Source organism: Pleurodeles waltl, chromosome 4_1 (genome assembly GCF_031143425.1).
Source record: "Pleurodeles waltl isolate 20211129_DDA chromosome 4_1, aPleWal1.hap1.20221129, whole genome shotgun sequence".
NCBI classification, from domain to species: Eukaryota; Metazoa; Chordata; class Amphibia; order Caudata; family Salamandridae; genus Pleurodeles; species Pleurodeles waltl.
In genome coordinates, this window is record NC_090442.1 from 169,691,203 (window position 1) to 169,710,945 (window position 19,743).

General features: G+C 44.2%; 1 protein-coding gene across 2 annotated transcripts in view; it reads right to left on the reverse strand.

Annotated features, from left to right (window-relative positions):
- Positions 1 to 19,743, reverse strand: part of LOC138287512 (rho crystallin-like) — a 118,281-nt gene that overhangs the window by 77,438 nt on the left and 21,100 nt on the right. Inside the window, exon 2 of one of the 2 annotated variants that reach the window (XM_069227979.1) lies at positions 5,634 to 5,801. The exons of the other annotated variant lie outside the window; for it this stretch is intronic. Coding sequence (XP_069084080.1) covers positions 5,634 to 5,801 — 168 coding nt within the window. The remainder of the gene's footprint in view (positions 1 to 5,633; positions 5,802 to 19,743) is intronic. 2 annotated transcript variants of the gene reach the window in all.

Sequence of the window (19,743 nt, forward strand, 5' to 3'; positions counted from 1 at the left end):
AAGTGCAGTAAACTGTCTCTGATACCACAGCTTACACCATCAAAGATGGTCCGCATCGATGCCCATGAAAAGTCAAAGTTCATTTGTTGTGACAGTGAAAAATAAGAAAAAGAAGGCACAAGCATGGTCCATGTGCTGCATGTTACAGCGGCAAGTGACTGTTTGCTCATTTTCAACATGGCTGCTGACATGGGACTGATTTCTGTGAATTACAACATGAATGCTCATCATGAAATAGTAAGTCAATTAACTGTTACGTTCATTTATGTGGCATGGACAGTTACTGTTCAAGGTACATACAAGATTTTGCCAGTGTTAGTGCTCCAGTATGAGAGTTGATGTTTTTTTTTTTTCTTTTCAATAGTCATACGAATGTGAGAAAAGTTTTAAGAGATTCAAACACATCATTGAAAATGCAATGGAAATGGCGTACTTTGATCCAAAGCTTCTTGTTGTGGTTGATGCTAGTCCATTAAGTTAAGGTGCCATATATATAAATGTCTCATGATTTTCTATAGATTGTAAGTTTTCATTAAACACAGGGGGGAAATGTAGTGTCTCTTGCATGATTTAGAGTGAAACCTTTCTGGCTCCCTGTAGACTACTTATTAGTGTAACGTAATTGCTAGAATAAAATGCAATGAAAGCTTAGTTTAGAATGTTGGGAGCTCACAGGTATACAAAGAGGAATCCCAGCCAATGTACCTCTCATCTTTCATACCACAGTAAAAAAAAATCATTGTAGCCCTAAGGAGAGGATGGATAACGTATTATCAGTTGAGTCCTTACCACTGTGTTTCAATGTATTAATGTAGTTTTTGACCACAATACTTTTCTTGTTTGAAACCTGTAAATAGGTGAAAGTTCTTGAATCCATACACATGGAGTACAACATACAACTGGCAGATGACTTGACAGTTAGGGGGTCATTATGACCCCGGCAGTGAGTGAAAATGTGGCGCTAGTACCGCCAGCAGGCTGGCAGTACATACCGCCACATTATGAGAATGGTGGGTTGGCCACAGCCAACCCGCCACTTCTCCACTCATACCACCTTGGTGGTATCAGCCGCCTGCAGCATGATGAGCCTGCCTATCACCATGGTTTTTGTGGCATTGGCAATGTCACAAAAACCATGGCGGTAGTCCCTACCAGTGACAGGGAATTCTCCCCCACCCCCCAACACTCACCAGACGCCCCCACCGTACTTCCATCCAAACTCTTCCCCACCCCCCTCCGATCCTCACACTCCCCCACCCCCCTCCGATCCTCAGACACACATCCCCACCCCCGTACATGCACACACCCGCAGACATGCACCACTCATACACCCAATCACTCACACTGGCATACACACACTCCCAGACATGCTTGCACACATTCTAAAACACAATCACACTGACATGCAGACACACTCACTTCACCATTCTTACACGCATTCACTCACACGCATACAACCACGCAAACAACACACACAGACGCATTCACACACACACATTGATGCACACAACCAGACACACACACACACACAACACTCCCCACCCCCTCCCCTGTCGGAAGCCCGACTTACCTTTGTCGAGGAGGTCTTCCAGCAGGGAACGGGAAGGGGCGCTGCTACCGCCAGCAGCGCCCGCCAGCAGAACACTGCCAGGCAGTATTACTGGACATAATACGGCTGGTGGCGTTCAACTAGCGTTGCAGTGCTGGTGGTAGCAGCGCTAGCTTACCACCGTCCGCCAGTATGATCACTGCCAGACTTACGCCCTTCTTGTGAAGGAAGTCTGGCAGTGATCATAATATGGCAGACGGATGGTAGCCATGGTGATGGCATTTTGGCAGCTGTCACCACGGCGGTAGGTGGTTTTTACTGCCAATGTCAAAATAAGGGCCTTAGTCTCCTTTAGACACACACACCTTTTCCAGAAATGTTGTCCTAGTTTCTCTGCTTTCAGAATCAGTATTCAGTTAAAGTAGTTTTAATCCTTTTTCCTGAAATTATTGTGCACAGGCATCAAATAAAGGTAGACAACAGGAATAACTGTTGGTTCTCCTGGCTTGCGCTTTGGTACTTTGGTCTTACACATCTGCGGGACAGCTGGCAGGGATATATTTCGCAGACCTTGCAGGGTATGTTGGTGTCACACATTTAACGTTAAAGCAGAAGAGGCAGAAGTGAAACAGAGGGCTCTTCAGTACAATATTGGCTTAAACTCTGAAAGATCAATAGATCTGCAAAGCAGGATGCATCAGTGGATGAATGCAAAAAGATGTAACCTAACAGGACACGCCTTGCTTTAAAGTAAGAAGCAGTGGCTAATGGATAAAACTGGACTCCACCAAACAAACAAGCAGAGAAACTAAAGCGTGTATGGACTCCTGTGAAAAATTGATTTGTTGGTTGACAGGGGTCTGAGCCCTGGTCAGGCAGCAGCCACAATTCTTGTCAAGGTAAGGCACAAGAAAACTACACATTAACCTATGCTCACCATCAAGTAGCTTGGCACAGAACAGTCAGGCTTAACTTGAAGGCACTATGTAAAGTATTTGTGCAACACTTCAAAGAGGAACACAGTGAAAACACCACAGGGTCCCCCTCCAGTTAGAACAATTGAAATTAATTAATTTAATAGATAAAACCAGACCACAATGACAAAAATCCAATAAGTAGAACTTGAGTTATGAATATTTAAAGCATAACTGTAGAATAGCACTTAGAAGCAAACAGCACCCCCCAGGTATATCAGGTCGAACCGGAAATGGAACAAAGTCAAAAGCTTAGTCTGATCATGATGGAGTGCGGGCTAGCTACAGGGACCCTGTCGGGTCCAATCAACAAAGTACCTTAAATTCTTGGCTGCAAAGCTTTGCATGGAATTCAAGCAAAGATGCATTGGTTACCGATGCAGCGAGGCTGTGGTGTGAGATCCTGTTGGTTTGTCATCAGGATCCCATCAACAGTGCTTGCGATGTGAAGGCCAGTTTTGGGGATGCGCTGCTGTGAGCAGTGAGGCTGCCATAGATGGATGCGAGGTCCTACCCCAGGAAAGCATTGTGCAGAGGTGGTTCTGAAGGTGATGCTTCAAACACAAGATGTGTTATGCAGCGGTGATGCAAGTCTTCGGAACTGCGCCCAATCCACCCAGCAGCAGTGATGTATCGGTTCTGCTCGAGGATGCACCACTCAGCTGAGGAGATGTGTTGCTTCTGCTCAGGTATGAGCCTTCGGCCTACTGCCAAGGGTCCAGGACTGGTGTGGCACCACTTGGCAGGGTAGACTCACAGGTGCAGAAGCAGGGTGGTTGGAAGTGTGTTATGTCCCTGGGACTTCAGATCAGGAGTGCAGCCAAGTAGTCCTTAAAGTAACTCTGGGTTGGACAGATGCAGGTCTAGTCTTTCTCACTCCCAAGCAAGAAGGCAGCTGGCAACAGGTCAGCACAGCAAAGTAGGAGTCCTGCAGAGTGAAATCCAGTAGAGTGGTGGTCCTTCAGCAGCACAGCAGTCATTCTTCCTGGCAGAGTATTCACAGATCCAGAAGTGTACTGAATTGGTGGTGTCTGAGGTTCAGTTCTCATACCCAGCAGTATCTTTGATGTAGGGGAGACTTCAAAGACATGCTTTTGAAGTGCACAGATGTCCTGCACTCCATGCCCTGGCTCCAGACTAACTACAGGGGTATTTAGACCTTTGTGTGGGGACAGGACACATCCTATTAAGGTATAAGTGAAGCTATATCAGGGTCCCCCCTCCTATCCTGGCCAGGATGGCCCATCAATTCACAGATGGTCCATCAAGTCACACCTAAGCTCCCATTGTGTGTTGCTGTCTAGAGGGAATGCACAACGTCCAACTTCCAACTGCGCCTAGTCATGTGACCAGAGACAAGCTGCGCGCACTGTAGGAAAGTACCATCTTGCCTAGCATGTTACCCCCATATTTCACTGCATATATGTTGATTTAGTCTATGTGTCACTGGGACCCTGCCAGGCAGGGCCCCAGTGCTCATAAGTATGTGCCCTGTATGTATTCCCTGTGTGATGCCTAACTGTCTCACTGAGGCTCTGCTAACCGGAACCTCAGTGGTTATGCTCTCTCTGCTTTCTAAAAGTGGCATTTTCAGAGTTGCAAATTAAAACCCAACTTCATCATGAGTTAGAATTTCAAATTATGATTCAAGAGACACCAAACTTGAAGGGTTTAATTCTTCCCATTTGGTAACTGAAGTGTATTAAGGCAATTCCAAAAATTAACCTATGGGAGAGATAGGCCCTGCAGTGGTGAAAAATTAATTTAAGAGTTTCTACCACCAAGACATGTAAAGCCTAAAAGGATATGTCCGACTTTTCAAATATAGTGCACCCTGCCCTTTGTGCTGCCCATAGCCTATTCAAGGGGTGACTTATGTGCATTAATAAGGAAGGGTTAGGTCTGGCAAAGGTTTATTTGGCCAGGTCGAAATAGCAGTTTGAAGCTGCACACAGAGGCTCAGCAAAGGCAGACCTGAGATATGTTTAAAGAACTAATTAAGTGGGTGGCACAATCAGTGCAGCAGGCCCACTAGTGGCATTTAATTTACAGGCCCTAGGCAGCGGTAGTGCACTTTACTAGGGACCTATATGAAAATTACATATGGCCATTGAAGATATGCCAATTTATCATGTTTTGGGGAAAGAGCAAAAATCAATTTGCAGTGGTCAACAGTGGTAAAGTGTGTAGAACTCTGAGGCCAGCAAAAACAAAGTCACCAGAAACAGAAGGTCTAAAGGAAAAATGTTGGGGGGAACAATGTCAAGGATGCCAGGTCTAACAACTCCCCCTTCAATTTAGAAATTGCAGAGAACAATTGCAAGATGGAAGATGGCGCCAATGGGCAGCAAATGCACTCAGCATCCAGTTTGATATGGAGATCTAGGAGCCACTTGTAGGACGAACACAAGGGTCATCAGAGACTGTCCAATCTTTAATTTAGCAGTTTTGAAATTAGGTTGAAGTGGAAGACAGTTCCAAAGACAGAAACATGGTAATATAGTGATATACCCCACCAAAGTAAATAGATTTGGTTTTTCACTTTGGTTTGACTTTTTTATAGGTTTTTATGTAGCCTTGGTACATCCCTAAGAGTAAAACAGTCCTTTTAGTGGATTTTGAAGATTTTCCTCGAGGGTTGAGAGGGCATTCCCAATTCTAGGAGCACTAGCAGAGAAGGTATATTTGATTGTGTATTATTTTTAATTGAAGTGCTTGGAGAAGTAGTTTATATATTCTTCTTACGTTGCATTTTTTTACCAGATAGTTCCAGTTTTTATGAGAGGTGGGGGATGATACAAGTTGTTTTATAAGTGGAGCGAGATTCAAGTGTTTAGAAAGATTACAATGGCAGTAATGCTGTCACATTTGCATGTGCAAATGTTCAGCCTGGAGTGTAGGATGGCTTTGAGAGGATTTAGGTGGAACGTGGGTAGTATGGGTATTGGAGATTTCCTATATGTTATGCAAGATATCACTAGCGCCCCTACGCTGCATGCTGTATTATTGGTATTTAGCATGTGCTTTTAGATATGTTACCCCATTCCAGTCCATTTCTACTCAGAGCTCTGTCTTGTAAAGAAAGGGAGTCTGAGAGGATTAAAAGTTACCTTCCCTGTGTAGAATATGTCCTCTCGCTTCACTGTTCCTTCAGATATCTTGGCACGAATGGCTCGCCCAATCTCTACCTCATTGCCATAAATGTATGCACAGTCGATGTGTCGGTAACCAAGTTCAATGGCCACTTTTGTCGCTTCCTCTCCCACACTTTTTGGAACCTAGCAAAGAAGAGGCAGGAAACCAAGATGAATCATTGTTACAATGCTTTCTAGGAGGTAAATCATAAAGGCATATTGTGGAATGTGCTCTTGTTCAGAGCCCAGGTGCTACATCTTCTGAGTAATGACTCATGACCCACCACATGACAAGGAACTTCGAACAATCTAGTAATTGATTGTAAATAAAAATACAAGGAAAACACTACTTATAGTAAGCATGCACTGCATTAAGCAACACCAGATTTACATATAACACATTTGAATAAATGATAATATCCTAAATAATGTATGGCTTCATGTTAGAAATGGGGTCTCTAGTTTGCACCCTGTCCAAGTAGGGACCCTCACGCTAGTCAGGGTAAAGGGGATACCCAGCTCAGATAACCCCTGCTCACTCCCTTGGTAGCTTGGCACAAGCAGTCAGGCTTATCTCAGAGGCAGGCAATGTGTAAAGTATTTGTACAAGCACATACAGTAACTGTGGGAGGCTGGCCTGGCTTGTAGTGGGTAACAGAGGTACTTACACCTTGTGCCAGTCCAGTTATCCCTTATTAGTGTAGAAGAGGTGTTTCTAGCAGCTTAGGCTTATAGAAGGTAGCTATGGCAAAGAAGCTTAGGCTGAACTAGGAGACATGTAAAGCTCCTACTATACCACTGGTGTCATATGCACAATATCATAAGAAAACACAATACACAGAAGTACTAAAAATAAAGGTACTTTATTTTTATGACAATATGCCAAAAGTATCTCAGTGAGTACCCTCAGTATGAGGACAAGTTATATACACAAGATATATCTACACAAACCAAAATTATGCAGGTAATAGCAAGAAAAGTAATGCAGCAGTGTCAAATTACAGTAGATTGCAATAGGAGCAGATAGGTGTAGGGGCAACACAAACCATATACTCCAAAAGTGGAATGCGAACCACAAATGGACCCCAAACCTATGTGAGCTTGTAGAGGGTCGCTGGGACTGTAAGAAAACAGTGAGGGTTAATAAAATAGCCCACCCCAAGAACCTGAAAGGTAGGTGTAAAGTGCACCTACTACCCCCAGAGAGCGCAGAAGTCGTGATAGGGGGATTCTGCAGGAAGAACAACCACCAGCAATGCAACAACAGTGGATTTCCGGACCTGAGTACCTGTAAGACAAGGGGACCAAGTCCAATAGTCGCGACAGTGTTGAGAGTGGGCAGAAGCCCAAGAAATGCCAGCTGAGGGTGCAAGGAAGCTGCCACCTGTTGGAAGAAGCTTGGAGTTCTGCAAGAAAAAAGAGGACTAGGAACTTCTCCTTTGGATGACAGCAGTCCCACGTTGCGATGAAGCTTGCAGAGGTATTCCCACGCAGAAAGAAATCAAACAAGCCTTGCTAGCTGCAAGGGTTGTGGTAGAAATTTTTGGGTGCTGCTGTGGCCCAGGAGGGACCAGGATGTCGCCACTTGGAGGAGGAGACAGAGGGGGTGTCCAGCAAATCAGGGAGCCCTCACAAAAGCAGGCAGCACCCGCAGAAGTACCTGAACAGGCACTTGGAAGAAGAGTAAACCGGAGTCCACGCGAAGTCACAAAAGGGAGTCCCACAACGCCGGAGGACAACGCAGAAGGTTGTGCACTGCAGGTTAGCGTGTTGGGGACCCAGGCTTGGCTGTGCACAAAGAAAATCCTGGAAGATTGCACAGGAGCCGGAGCAGCTGCAAATCACGCGGTACCCAGAAATGCAGTCTAGCGTGGGGAGGCAAAGACTTACCTCCACCAAACTTCTACTGAAGAGTCACTGGACTGTGGGAGTCACTTGGATGGAGTTGCTGAGTTCCAGGAACCATGCTCGTCGTGCTGAGAGGGGATCCAGAGGACCAGTGATGCAGTCTTTTGGTGCCTGAGGATGCAGGGGGAAGATTCCGTCGACCCACGGGAGATTTCTTCAGAGCTCCTGGTGCAGAAAGGAGGCAGGCTACCCCCAGAGCATGCACCACCTGGAAACAGTCGAGAAAGCCAGCAGGATGAAACGATACAAGGTTGCTAGTAGTCGTCTTGCTACTTTGTTGCGGTTTTGCAGGCATCCCGGGCAGTCAGCGGTCTATCCTTTGGCAGATGGTGAAGAGGGAGATGCAGAGGAACTCTGATGAGCTCTTGCATTCGTTATCTGAAGAATTCACCAAAGCAGAAACCCTAAATAGCCAGAAAAGGAGTTTTGGCTACCAAGGAAGGAGGATTGGCTACCAAGAGAGGTAAGAGCCTATCAGAATGAGCCTCTGACGTCACCTGCTGGCACTGGCCACTCAGAGCAGTCCAGTGTGCCACAAACACCTCTGTTTCCAAGATGGCAGAGGTCTGGGACACACTGAAGGAGCTCTGGGCACCTCCCCTGGGAGGTGCAGGTCAGGGGAGTGGTCACTCCCCTTTCCTTTGTCCAGTTTCGTGCCAGAGCAGGGCTGGGGGATCCCTGAACCGGTGTAGACTGGCATATGCAGAGATGGGCACCATCTGTGCCCATCAAAGCATTTCCAGAGGCTGGGGGAGGCTACTCCTCCCCAGCCCTCACACCTATTTCCAAAGGGAGAGGGTTTTACACCCTTTCTCAGAGGAAGTCCTTTGTTCTGCCTTCCTGGGCCAGGGCTGCCTGGACCCCAGGAGGGCAGAAACCTGTCTGAGGGGTTGGCAGCAGCAGGAGCCGCAGTGGAGACCCCAGAAAGGCAGTTTTGCAGTACCCGGGTACTATGCTAGAGACCCGGGGGATCATGGAATTGTCCCCCCAATGCCAGAATGGCATTGGGGGGACAATTCCATGATCTTAGACATGTTACATGGCCATGTTCGGAGTTACCATTGTGACGCTGTACATAGGTAGTGACCTATGTACAGTGCACGCGTGTAATGGTGTCCCCGCACTCACAAATTCTGGGGAATTTGCCCTGAACGATGTGGGAGCACCTTGGCTAGTGCCAGGGTGCCCACACACTAAGTAACTTTGCACCCAACCTTCACCAGGTGAAGGTTAAACATATAGATGACATAAGTTACTTAAGTGCAGTGGTAAATGGCTGTGAAATAACGTGGATGTTATTTCACACAGGCTGCAGTGGCAGGCCTGTGTAAGAATTGTCAGAGCTCCCTATGGGTGGCAAAAGAAATGCTGCAGCCCATAGGGATCTTCTGGAACACCAATACCCTGGGTACCTCAGTGCCATATACTAGGGAATTATATGGGTGTACCAGTATGCCAATGTGAATTGGTAAATTTAGTCACTAGCCTGTTAGTGAAAAATTTGGAAAGCAGAGAGTGCATAACCACTGAGGTTCTGGTTAGCAGAGCCTCAGTGAGACAGTTAGGCATCACACAGGGAACACATATAGGCCACAAACCTATGACCACTGGGTCTTGGCTAGCAGGGTGCCAGTGACACATAACAAACATTCTGACAACATAGGGATTTTCACTATGAGCACTGGGCCCTGGCTAGCAGGATCCCAGTGAGACAGTGAAAACACCCTGACATATACTCACAAAGAGGCCAAAAGTGGGGGTAACAATGCTAGAAAGAGGCTACTTTCTCACAGTAACAAAGTGAAAACACCACAAAAGGTCTTCACACCAGTTTAGTAAAATAGCCAATATTTATCTAAATCGAACAAGACCAAAACGACAAAAAACACAACATACACAGGCAAAGATATGAATGTTTAAAGTAAAAAGAGTCTTAATCCATAGAAATCAATGGGTGTGTTCTTTTAGCACAAAGTACCTGGTATGTGTCGAAAGTTAAGCCGCACGGGTGAGCGTGCATCAGAAACGCAAGCAATGCATCGATTCCTTACTTGCAAGGTAGGCCGTGCATCGATTCTTTCCTCGCATGGAAGGGGTGCGTCGGTTTGCAGATAAGTAGGCTCAGGTCTGTGTGGTGATGTGGAAGATTTTGATGCCCAGGGTTGATACTTTGAAAATTCAAACACGATGTGTGAAGGGTCCTCCTTGAGAACAGGCGCATCGTCGATTCTCCAGCCATGCGGCACGCGCTGCATCAAATTTGTAGCCGCGGAACAGGCGCTGTGTCAATTTTTCTGACACCCACACAGAGCTGCGTTGATTTTTCCTCAGAGTTTACCAGCTTCCACTTCTAAGGGGCCTAGGACTGAATTTGACACCACAGAGCAAGTCAGGACTCTATGCAGAAAGGTCCAGGAAATGGGGGAAGAAATCTTTGATCTCCCTTCAGAACAGGGGGCAAGCTCAGTCCAAGCTCTTGGAGAAACTTCGCAAGCAGGTTTTTCAGAAAGCAAATTCCAGTCCTTTCCCTCTTCAGGCAGAAGCAGCAGCAGCAGGCCAACACACGGAAGCAACAGGCAGAGTGGCAGGTCCTTCTCAAGCATCAGGTTCTTCTCCTTGGCAGAGGTTCCTCTTGATCCAGAAGTAATTGAAAGTTGTGGGGTCAGCAGTCCAATACTTAAACTCATTTCTGCCTTTGAAGTAGGCAAACTTCAAAGGAAAGTCTTTGTAGTGCACAAGACACTGCCTCTCCCTTGCCATGCCTCAGACACACACTAGGGGGTTTGAGACTGCATTGCGTGTGGACAGGCACAGCCTTTTCGGGTGCAGGTGTCAACTCCTCCCTCCCACTCTAGCCCAAGAAGACTCATCAGGATATGCAGGACACACCTCAGCTCCCTTTGTGTCACAGTCTAGAGTGGGCTGACAAACAGCCCAACTGTCAGTCTGACCCAGACGTATATTCAGCAGCCAAGCAGAGGCACAGAATGGTTAAGCAAGAAAATGCCCACTTTCTAAAAGTGGCATTTTCAAAAAGACAATCTAAAAACTTTCTTAACCAAAAGATGTGTTTTTAAATTGTGAGTTCAGAAACCCCAAACTCCAAATTTCCATCTGCTCCCATATAGGAGAGACAGGCCTTGCAACAGTGAAAGCCGTATTTGGCAGTAATTCATTATCAGGACACGTCAAACACACCAGAACATGTCCTACCTTTTAAATACACTGCACCCTGCCCATGGGGCTTCTTAGGGCCTACCTTTGGAGTGACATACATGTAGTAAAATAGAAGGTTTAGGCCTGGCAAGTGGGTACACTTGCCATTTTGAACTGGCAGTTTAAAACTGCACACACAGACACTGCAGTGGCAGGTCTGAGCCAGGTTTACAGGGCTACTCATGTGAGTGCACAATCAGTGCTGCAGGCCCACTAGCAGCATTTGAATTACAGACCCTGCGCAGCTCTAGTGCATTTTACTAGAGTCTTACCAGTAAATCAAATATGCCAATCATAGATAATCAATCACCAATACAACTTAGACAGAGAGCATGTGCACTTTTGTACTGGTTGGCAGTGGTAAAGTTCCCAGAGTCCTAAAGGAAACAAAAACAGAAAAAGTAGGCGAAAGGAAGCAGAAAGTTTGGGGATGACACTGCAAAATGTGCCACGTCCAACACTTCCCAGTTGTCATAGCCTCATAGAAGTACTCATTAGCTAAGGTATTTTCAGGCATTATCTGACTTTCACTTTATACACAAATCCAAATTTCCAAGCTTTGTTCGCACTGGCAGCCGTAAACAAGTCAGAAGGCTGAAGTTGAGGTTCACATCTTGTCTTAATTTTTCTCAACGGACTGCAGTGTTTGCCTTGCTTCAGACATGTCAATACATGATCAACTTTTGTGATTAAGACAATGAAGAAAAAATCTTTAACAGAAATGCAAAGTACATGAGGAGCTGACAAAACAGGCATTGTTTTTTTCAAGAGTATGGACACATTATGGTTGAACAGTTGATTTTGCATTGCATTGTTGTGGATGGAGAGGCCAGAACATGATTTACTTATTTTATATGACTTTGTATTTTCAGACTCTGGTGTTATGTATGGAACACGTTTTCTATATGTTTTATAAGGTGACATCCAATGACAGATATCAAACAAGGAAGTTTAGGTAAATTTGTTGGCACTGACCCTCGATGAATGTTTGCCTATAGGGAGGTGCCCCTCTTGGTGTTCCAGAACAGGTAACAACACTAAGTGGAGTATTCCTGTTTCAAGATCCCTGTAATAGAGTAGTAGTCCACATCATAACCACATACATCGATTATTTAATAACCCCACTAATGCATTAAAAAGCTAGGGGTCTGCAGTTAGGCCTTTGACCCCATCGGTCTCTTGAATAGGCCGACACATGTTGCTGTGTGGATATTCAGATCACTGTATTCAAAAGACATTCCAAGAGAATTGCTTTTAATCATACACAGGCACCCAATAACAATAAGAAAAACAATCAGAGTATACACTTTGCATATTTTAGTGACTGATTCCTAGCTTCTATCCAAAAAACATTATCCTCAATGAGAAGGGATACTCATGATCAAGAATGCCACGATAAAGTGGATGAGGTGTCTCATTTCAATATATAAGGATAGCTGGATATGCTGGCAAAACCTAAAAGGAAGGATCTTACTATCCAGCAGCTAAGTACTTATGGTGTTTATTTGATAATATGACAGGTCACAGGCTTTCATGCATGTTAACCTTAATTGTGCACTGACTAATCCTAAGTGCAAGACAGAAGTGCTGCGCTTACTGTTCAGGCTTTCATTAACATGGGCTTTTTAGCTTTGTTTTTGCTAACAGAAACTGTATGTGCTAAATTGCCACATGTTTTTGCTACTTACATTAGGACAGTCAGAGAACGATTTGTCCATTCTCAGCATCATTTCAAGGGTGGCAGAAATCTCTGTGCAGATTGACCTTGTTTAAGTTTATTTTGTGCGCCGCCGGAGTTAGTAGCTTGAATTAAAAGGTACAACACAGTATCTTCTTTATGAAGTAAAAGTAACATTGTGGTATATCCCTTGTGGCAAAGGCAGGATCCAGGGGAGAGGGCCCCATTTGCTCCTCAAACTCTAATGTATTAAACACCCTTGAAATTTGAGCAAGGAAAGCAAATTGACCGGTTGCTAGGAGAAATGCTCATAAATGGGGCTCTGGTTTGAGGCCTGACGGCATACAAGCACGCCAGGGGACTTTACATGACTACAGGCCAGCTAAATAGAATATAGTTATGCATTTTACTAATGGGTTAGGGATATTTGATGTTTGTGGTCCATTTAGCCTTTACCCTTATTTCATTTTTGATTTTCCAGATACTTATTATTAGGATTCTAATTCTTATTCATCTGAATTATTTGAAAATAACACAATACATTCTAAAATACCAATATTTTTGTTTGTACTAATTTTGGGTGGGCTTTTCTTTTCAAAAGCACATGTAGGAGATTCCCAAACAGGTTTGTCTGAGTTCTAACACCCCTTCCTCCACAACAGCATGGCTCAGTGGGAGGAGTGATAGACAATGGACAGTTTTCCTTTTTTCTTGAAAAGGTAATAGTTTCCTTTTGTTATGCCCTAACGAGACTCACAGGGAGGCCACCATGTGTGTCCCACACGCCATGCTCCAGAGAGTTCATGGTAGGTGGGTGAGATGTCCTGTTCCCTGCCACACAGCAGCAGCAGGGAAATATGGGGCGGCGGCGACTCACCAATTGGAAGAACGTGGCTTACTGAATGGAGGCTGACCTGCTGGTGTGGGTTACCCTTGCCTCATTTTTTGTCCATGGAGAGATTTTCTTGGGTGTAACTTCCAGCATGCAAACCAGCTTTGCCTTTTCCTTCTCAGAGTTCCTCTGAGAGAGATCTCTGGGAATTACTTATTCATCCTAAATGCAGATGATCTCCCACCTGTAGTCTGTCTAAAGATTTTCCCAAGCCAAAATTAAGGCTTTTAGTTACTGATATGGTTTCCGTTCCTTTCCCTATAAAACGAGAAGACCTTCTGCTAGTCTTTGTGCCACAATGATTCAAGTTGTTTCTTCCTTATGTTTCACACTCCTGGCTTCTTCCATGAGCTTTTTACTCCTCCATCTGAACCTGCGCCAGTTCCTCTTATATTCCTCTAGTTCACTAGTTGGCGAATTCAGGTTTCAAGCTTCACACCTCCCAGCTCAGTCACCATTTGCTTCTTTTGGTGACTATAGGTTTCAAGCTTCACGCCATCCTGCTTAGGTGTCAGGTCTCCCTGTTGGCATTGCCTTGTGACAATTCTTTCCTGCCATCTCCGGAGCTCTGCTATTTGTCTTCTAACATTTTTGCCATGTGAGCGTTTCCTTCCTTGGGCTTGCTTCCAGAAGGCATCAATTACTTAACACTATCTCTGTTGGTGGCACCATGGCTACTGGAATGGGTCATCCTTACCTCTGGCAGAATAAGAGCCTGATTTAGAACTCAGCGGATGGGTACTCTGTCACAACGGTGATGGATATCCCATCCCCCGAAATCTAAATCCCATTCTATCTTAGAGGATTTAGATTTCGGCAGACAGGATATCCATCACTGTTGTGATGGAGTAACCCATCCGCCGAGTTCTAAATAAGGCCCTAAGTCTGTGAAGATCAAAATCTCCAGGCTGAGAATCAGTCGCAGAGATCAATCCAGGGGTCATGTCACTAACAGTTTGTGATACCCACACTCAACCCTGAGGAAAAAGAAATGGATCAAACTCATGTCTTGGCCCAAACTGTCCATCAACAGGCGAAGGAATTACAACAGTTACAAAACAAATCTGGCCCTCCACTAAGCGCTAAATTCCAGGTCCTCCAATATCTCAATAGTCTCTCCTGTGACGTTTTCACTGGTGATGTGAACAAACTGAAAGGAGTTCCTGGACTCTAACTGCATTCCAGCCCAGTTTTCACAGGTTCTGGCAAAAGTGAGGTTTCTAATAAGTACCTTGTCTGGAACCGTACTAGCCTGGCAAACTCCTCTGGTAACAGCTGATGATCCAACCCTTTCTAACTATGCCACCTTCCTGACAGACTTTAAGGGAATGTTTGAAAGGCAGATCTTGAATTCTATGCAAAGAGGCACTTTGTGACATTCAATAAGGCAGTCAAAACTGTTTGACATATATTACCAGACTCTGACAACTTGCTTTTTGATGATCTTATTTTGTAGCGGCCTTAGAAAAAAAATCAGAGATGAGTTGGTCCACCCTGTCCTTCCAGTCTCTTTTGCTGAACTCATTGATGAAACCCTAGTTGAGCATCGTTTTTCAGAAAGCAGAACAAAGAGGTCGAAGGCCCATGCCGTCACTGCAGTAGGAAGGTACTGAGTTGAACCTAGAATAACTTTTTACAAAGAGTCGTCAACATTCTCTAGTGAAGAACCAGTGCAGATCAGCGCAATCTGTGGCTCCCTTTCAGAGACCGAGAGACATAATCACTTTAAGTAGCGACTGTGCACATACTGTGGTTCTAATGAACATCTGATTTGCTCTTGCCCAGTTCACCCAGAGAAATCTTCTGGAACTGCAAGGTCCCACCTATTTTGAAAGGGTAAAGGATGGAAAAACATCAGGTCCCTTTCATTGGAGTTCCTCGAGATTCAAGTTTTTTTATTTTTCTTCAGCCACTCCATATTGGTCTTCCTGAAGTATCTACGCTTTTGGATTGTAAAGGCAGTGGATTAACTTAGATGAGAAATGGGCAAGGAAAGGCATATTCCACGAATAGCAACAAAATCCCCAGAGCAAGTATAAAAAGTGGACAGAACACCCTTAATTTGTGGCCCACTACAAGAGATGGTAATTCTCTTAAGGCTGATTTTTGGCACACACCTAGAAATAGTTTCTTTTGATATCTTTGTTCCTTCCAATTACATAGTTATTTTGGGAGTTCTGGGGCAGGTACGCCAGTAACTAGGAAGCTAAAAACAATTTCAAAGTCCCTCCAATTGTGTCACAGACATTGTTTTCCTTTAGAAGGCTATTGGTCCCCAAGGAACAGGAGTCAAACAGTTATCCTTATCCTCAGACAATAAGTTTCCTCCAAATAATTCCCACCCAGTATCTTCACTATTCGGATTTGTCCTTGCTTCCCCTCGAGGAAGTTGAGCATGCAGCTCCCATTGAACCTGGGCAACGATTTCCTTCATTAGACTTTACTCTCTTTTGGAATTAGAAAAGGAGGTCTTGAGTCACGTGAGGCTCTTTGTTCATTGTGCCTGAAAAAAATACAATGAATTGAGATCTAGACTACAGGGGTTTAAATAAAATAGCCATTAAGGATTGGTACCCCTTTTTTCAGATTTTCTAACCTGTGAAAAGATCTTCATTAAACTAGACCTCTTTTGAGTGTATCACCTTCTAGGATTTAAGAAGGGAAACAATTGGAAAACAGCCTTCAGAACCCCTGTGGGCCATTACTATGTTAATGCCCTTTGGGATGAGTAATGTGACAACCATTTTCCAGCGATTAATGGACTACATCTTTTCTGACTAGTTTGTAGTCATCTACATGGATGATCTCCTGGTTTATTCTAATGATCCTAAATTTCACCATCGACATGTCAGTCCAGTACTAACTCTTTTCTAAACCTCAAAAATGTGAGTTTGACCAGTCTGGTGCTGAATACTTGGGAGGCTGGTGAAAGAAATGGTAAATGGTTAGCTACAACTTCTGTTGTGACTCTTTAGCAGTTGAAACTTTCAAGAACCTAAAACAAACTTTCACTCAAGCCCCAACCAGCTTTTTATGATGAGGGATGCCTCTGATAGTGCTAGCAGTGCAGTTCTGCTACAGCACAAGAGGACGATGGTTAAGAACACGCTATTGCTTATTTGTCTCATAGTCGAACAAACTCTGAAAAATAATATTTCGTCCTTGAAAGAGTACAGGCAATGAAACTGTACAGACTGGAGACGTTTGTTGATAGGGACTCAATATCCCTTTGAAAACCAAAACGGTCATTAAAATCTGCAATGTTAGTCAACAAGTATGATGGCATACTTTTTCAATCAATATGACTTTTTCATCACCAATATTCCTGACAATAAGAATTTTGAAACTGATGCTCCCTCTAGGAGATATCTAGTGTCGTTTCTGATTATGGTCAGAACACCGTTTTATCACAAAGGATAATGGGAGTTGAACTGTTCTTTCTTGGCAAGATTCAAGCTGGAAATTTCATGGTAAAAAAAGAAAGAATTGGAAGCATTACAAATGATGGTATACAAACAAACAAACATAGCTTGAAAACGAAAACCTCTATTCATTCCTCCTAAAGAATTAAAAGTTGAGGTTTTCAATATGTGCCCAGTTATCATGTAGCTGGTCGCAGGGATGATAAATACACTTTTGAACTAGAATAAGCCTTCATTTTGGTGGCCATCCAAGTGTGAAGACACAGAACTTTGTTATTTCATTATGTTTAAGTTAATGTAATCCAGTTTGTGCTCAAGTGAAAACTTCCCACTCCCGACCATCTGGACGTCTTCAACGATTACCAGTTTCTCCAGAGATCTGGCATACTATGCTCATCAACTTAATCATCACTTTGCCCGGATCTGAAGGAAACTGGGTAATCATGGTAACTGGTTTCTCAAAGATGGCTCATTTTACAGCTGTGAAGAGATTATCTTCTGCTAAGCCTGTGGGACAAATTTTTATACAACAACTTTTTTGATTACATTGGTTTCCCAAATCATAACTTCTGGTAGAGGACCACACTATGTATCTCGATTCCGAAAGCCTTTGTACTAATTTCTTCGTATTGAAGGGGTATTGTCCCTTATTACCACCCTGAAACCAAGGGCCAGACTCAGCGCCTTAACCCAGGATTGGACCAATATCTTCAGTGTTTTTGTGCCTCTACTCTAAGTGATTTGCTCTCATTTTGTATACCAGCTGAATTTTCTTACCACTCACAGTACAGCTCAGACAACTCCTTTCTTTGCTGTCTTCATGGTCTTTATTCTAGAACTTTTCTTTATGGATCTCGGGGTCAAGCCTGGTACCACCTGCTTCATATTTCTTTAAACAATTGCCTTATGCAAACCATAAAGTGAAAGATACATTCAAACCTTCAAGATTCTAAGAGAGGAGTGAACACTACACCAATAACCAGTGTAACCCTTCTCCTTTTATAAAATCGGAGATAAGATTTACTTGACTTCAAAGTTTCTGCCTACCCATCTCTCGCTAAATGACATTTTACCCCTGATTTTATGGAGCTGTCAAGATTATTCAGGTCAAAGATTCTGTGGCCATCTAACTTTTGTTACAACTAAAATGGATTATTCATCCAGCCTTTCATTGATCCCAATTGCAGCATTATCTTACTAACCCTTTTCGACATATGTTTACTTTTTCTCCACCAGTCTTGCTGTGCAATGTTTCAGAATTTGAACTTCTAGAAATTCGTGACTCGCAATCTTTAGAAGGAAACTGCAGCTTTGTATTCATTGGAAAGGCTGCCTGCCAAGTGAATAATCTTGGGAAGATGCTGACTCAGTTAACGCCCTAATATTATGTCAATATTTTAGACAATGTCCAGATAAAACTGAAGCTTCAGGAAAGGGGCATACTGTTATGCCACTGCAGCAGCTTCCAGGGCAGCTGCAAATCATGTCCTGTCCACCATGCTCCAGGGAGTCTGTGGTAGACAGGCAGACTTTTCTGTTATTTCCTGCACGGTGGCAGCAGGAAAACATAAGACAGCCCCAGCAGGTCACCATATGGAAGAACACATCTTACTAGACAACAGTGCTTCCCATGCCCATTTTTCTCACTAGGGAGATTGCCTTGGAAAATATGTCCAGCGTCACACACCAACACTGCAGTCTCCTTCCCAGAGTACCCCAGAGAGTCTCTAGAAAGGAATTATTAATCCCAACCAAGTTTGACCCCCAAAAGGTCTCCCTAAATATTTCCCCAAGCCAAGATGGAGGCTGGCATTGATATATCAAAGTAAAACCATTGTTCCTGCATGCCTACCACATTAAACACAGATGTATTATAATTGACAATGTTTGTATTTATTGACTTCTCTTAATGAGATTTGAAATCTAGAGCTTTGGGACTTTATTTAAAGGAGGGCCTAATCTTCCAGCACATTCGTGTATTTTTACATTTGCTAATGAGCAATTAAATGGTTAAAAAGGTCTGCTTGATCTTAACTTTCTGTGCCACAGGGTGAGATTGACAGCTTAAGTGAGGTAATTTTCATTTATACCACTTAAAGTTTCATACACTCATGTCAATTATACTGAAGACCTCTGAGGTGAGGCAACAAGTCAGAACCTCTTGTTTTCTCCAGTTCCTCTATGGGTATCAGCTGTGCACTATTTAATACTGTAGGAAAATGCCACTGTTGGCATGGTTGGCCCCCACATTTTGCCTAGTGTGCTGGGATCCTGCTAACCAGGCCCCAGCACCAGTGTCCTTTCCCTAAAGTTGTACCTTTGTTCCCACAATTGGCACAGCCCTGGCACACAATTAAGTCCCTTGCAAAAGGTACCCATGGTATCAAGGGGCCTTGTGGCCAGGGAAGGTCCCCAAGGGCTGCAGCATGTATTGTGCCACCCTGGGGGACCCCTCACTCAGCCCATGCACACTGCCTTGCAGCTTGTGTGTGTTGGTGGGGAGAAAAATACAAAGTCGACATGGCACCCCTCTCAGGGTGCCATGCCCACAAACCACTGCCTTTGGCATAGGTAAGTCACCCCTTTAGCAGGCCTTACAGCCCTAAGGCAGGGTGCACTATACCACAGGTGTGGGCATAGCTGCAAGAGCAATATGCCCCTACAGTGTCTAAGTCCATTCTTAGACATTGTAAGTGCAGTGTAGCCATATTAAGTATATGGTCTGGGAGTTTGTCATTACGTACTCCACAGCACCATAATGGCTTCACTGAATACTGGGAACTTTGATATCAAACTTCTCAGCACAATAAACCCACATTGATGCCAGTGTGGAATTTATTGTAAAATGCACACAGAGGGCATCTTAGAGATTACCACATGGGGTGTCAGAAACAAAGCCTGCCCTGGGTGGAGGTGCTTCACACCTCCCCCATGCAGGAACCGTAACACCTGGCGGTGAGCCTCAAAGGA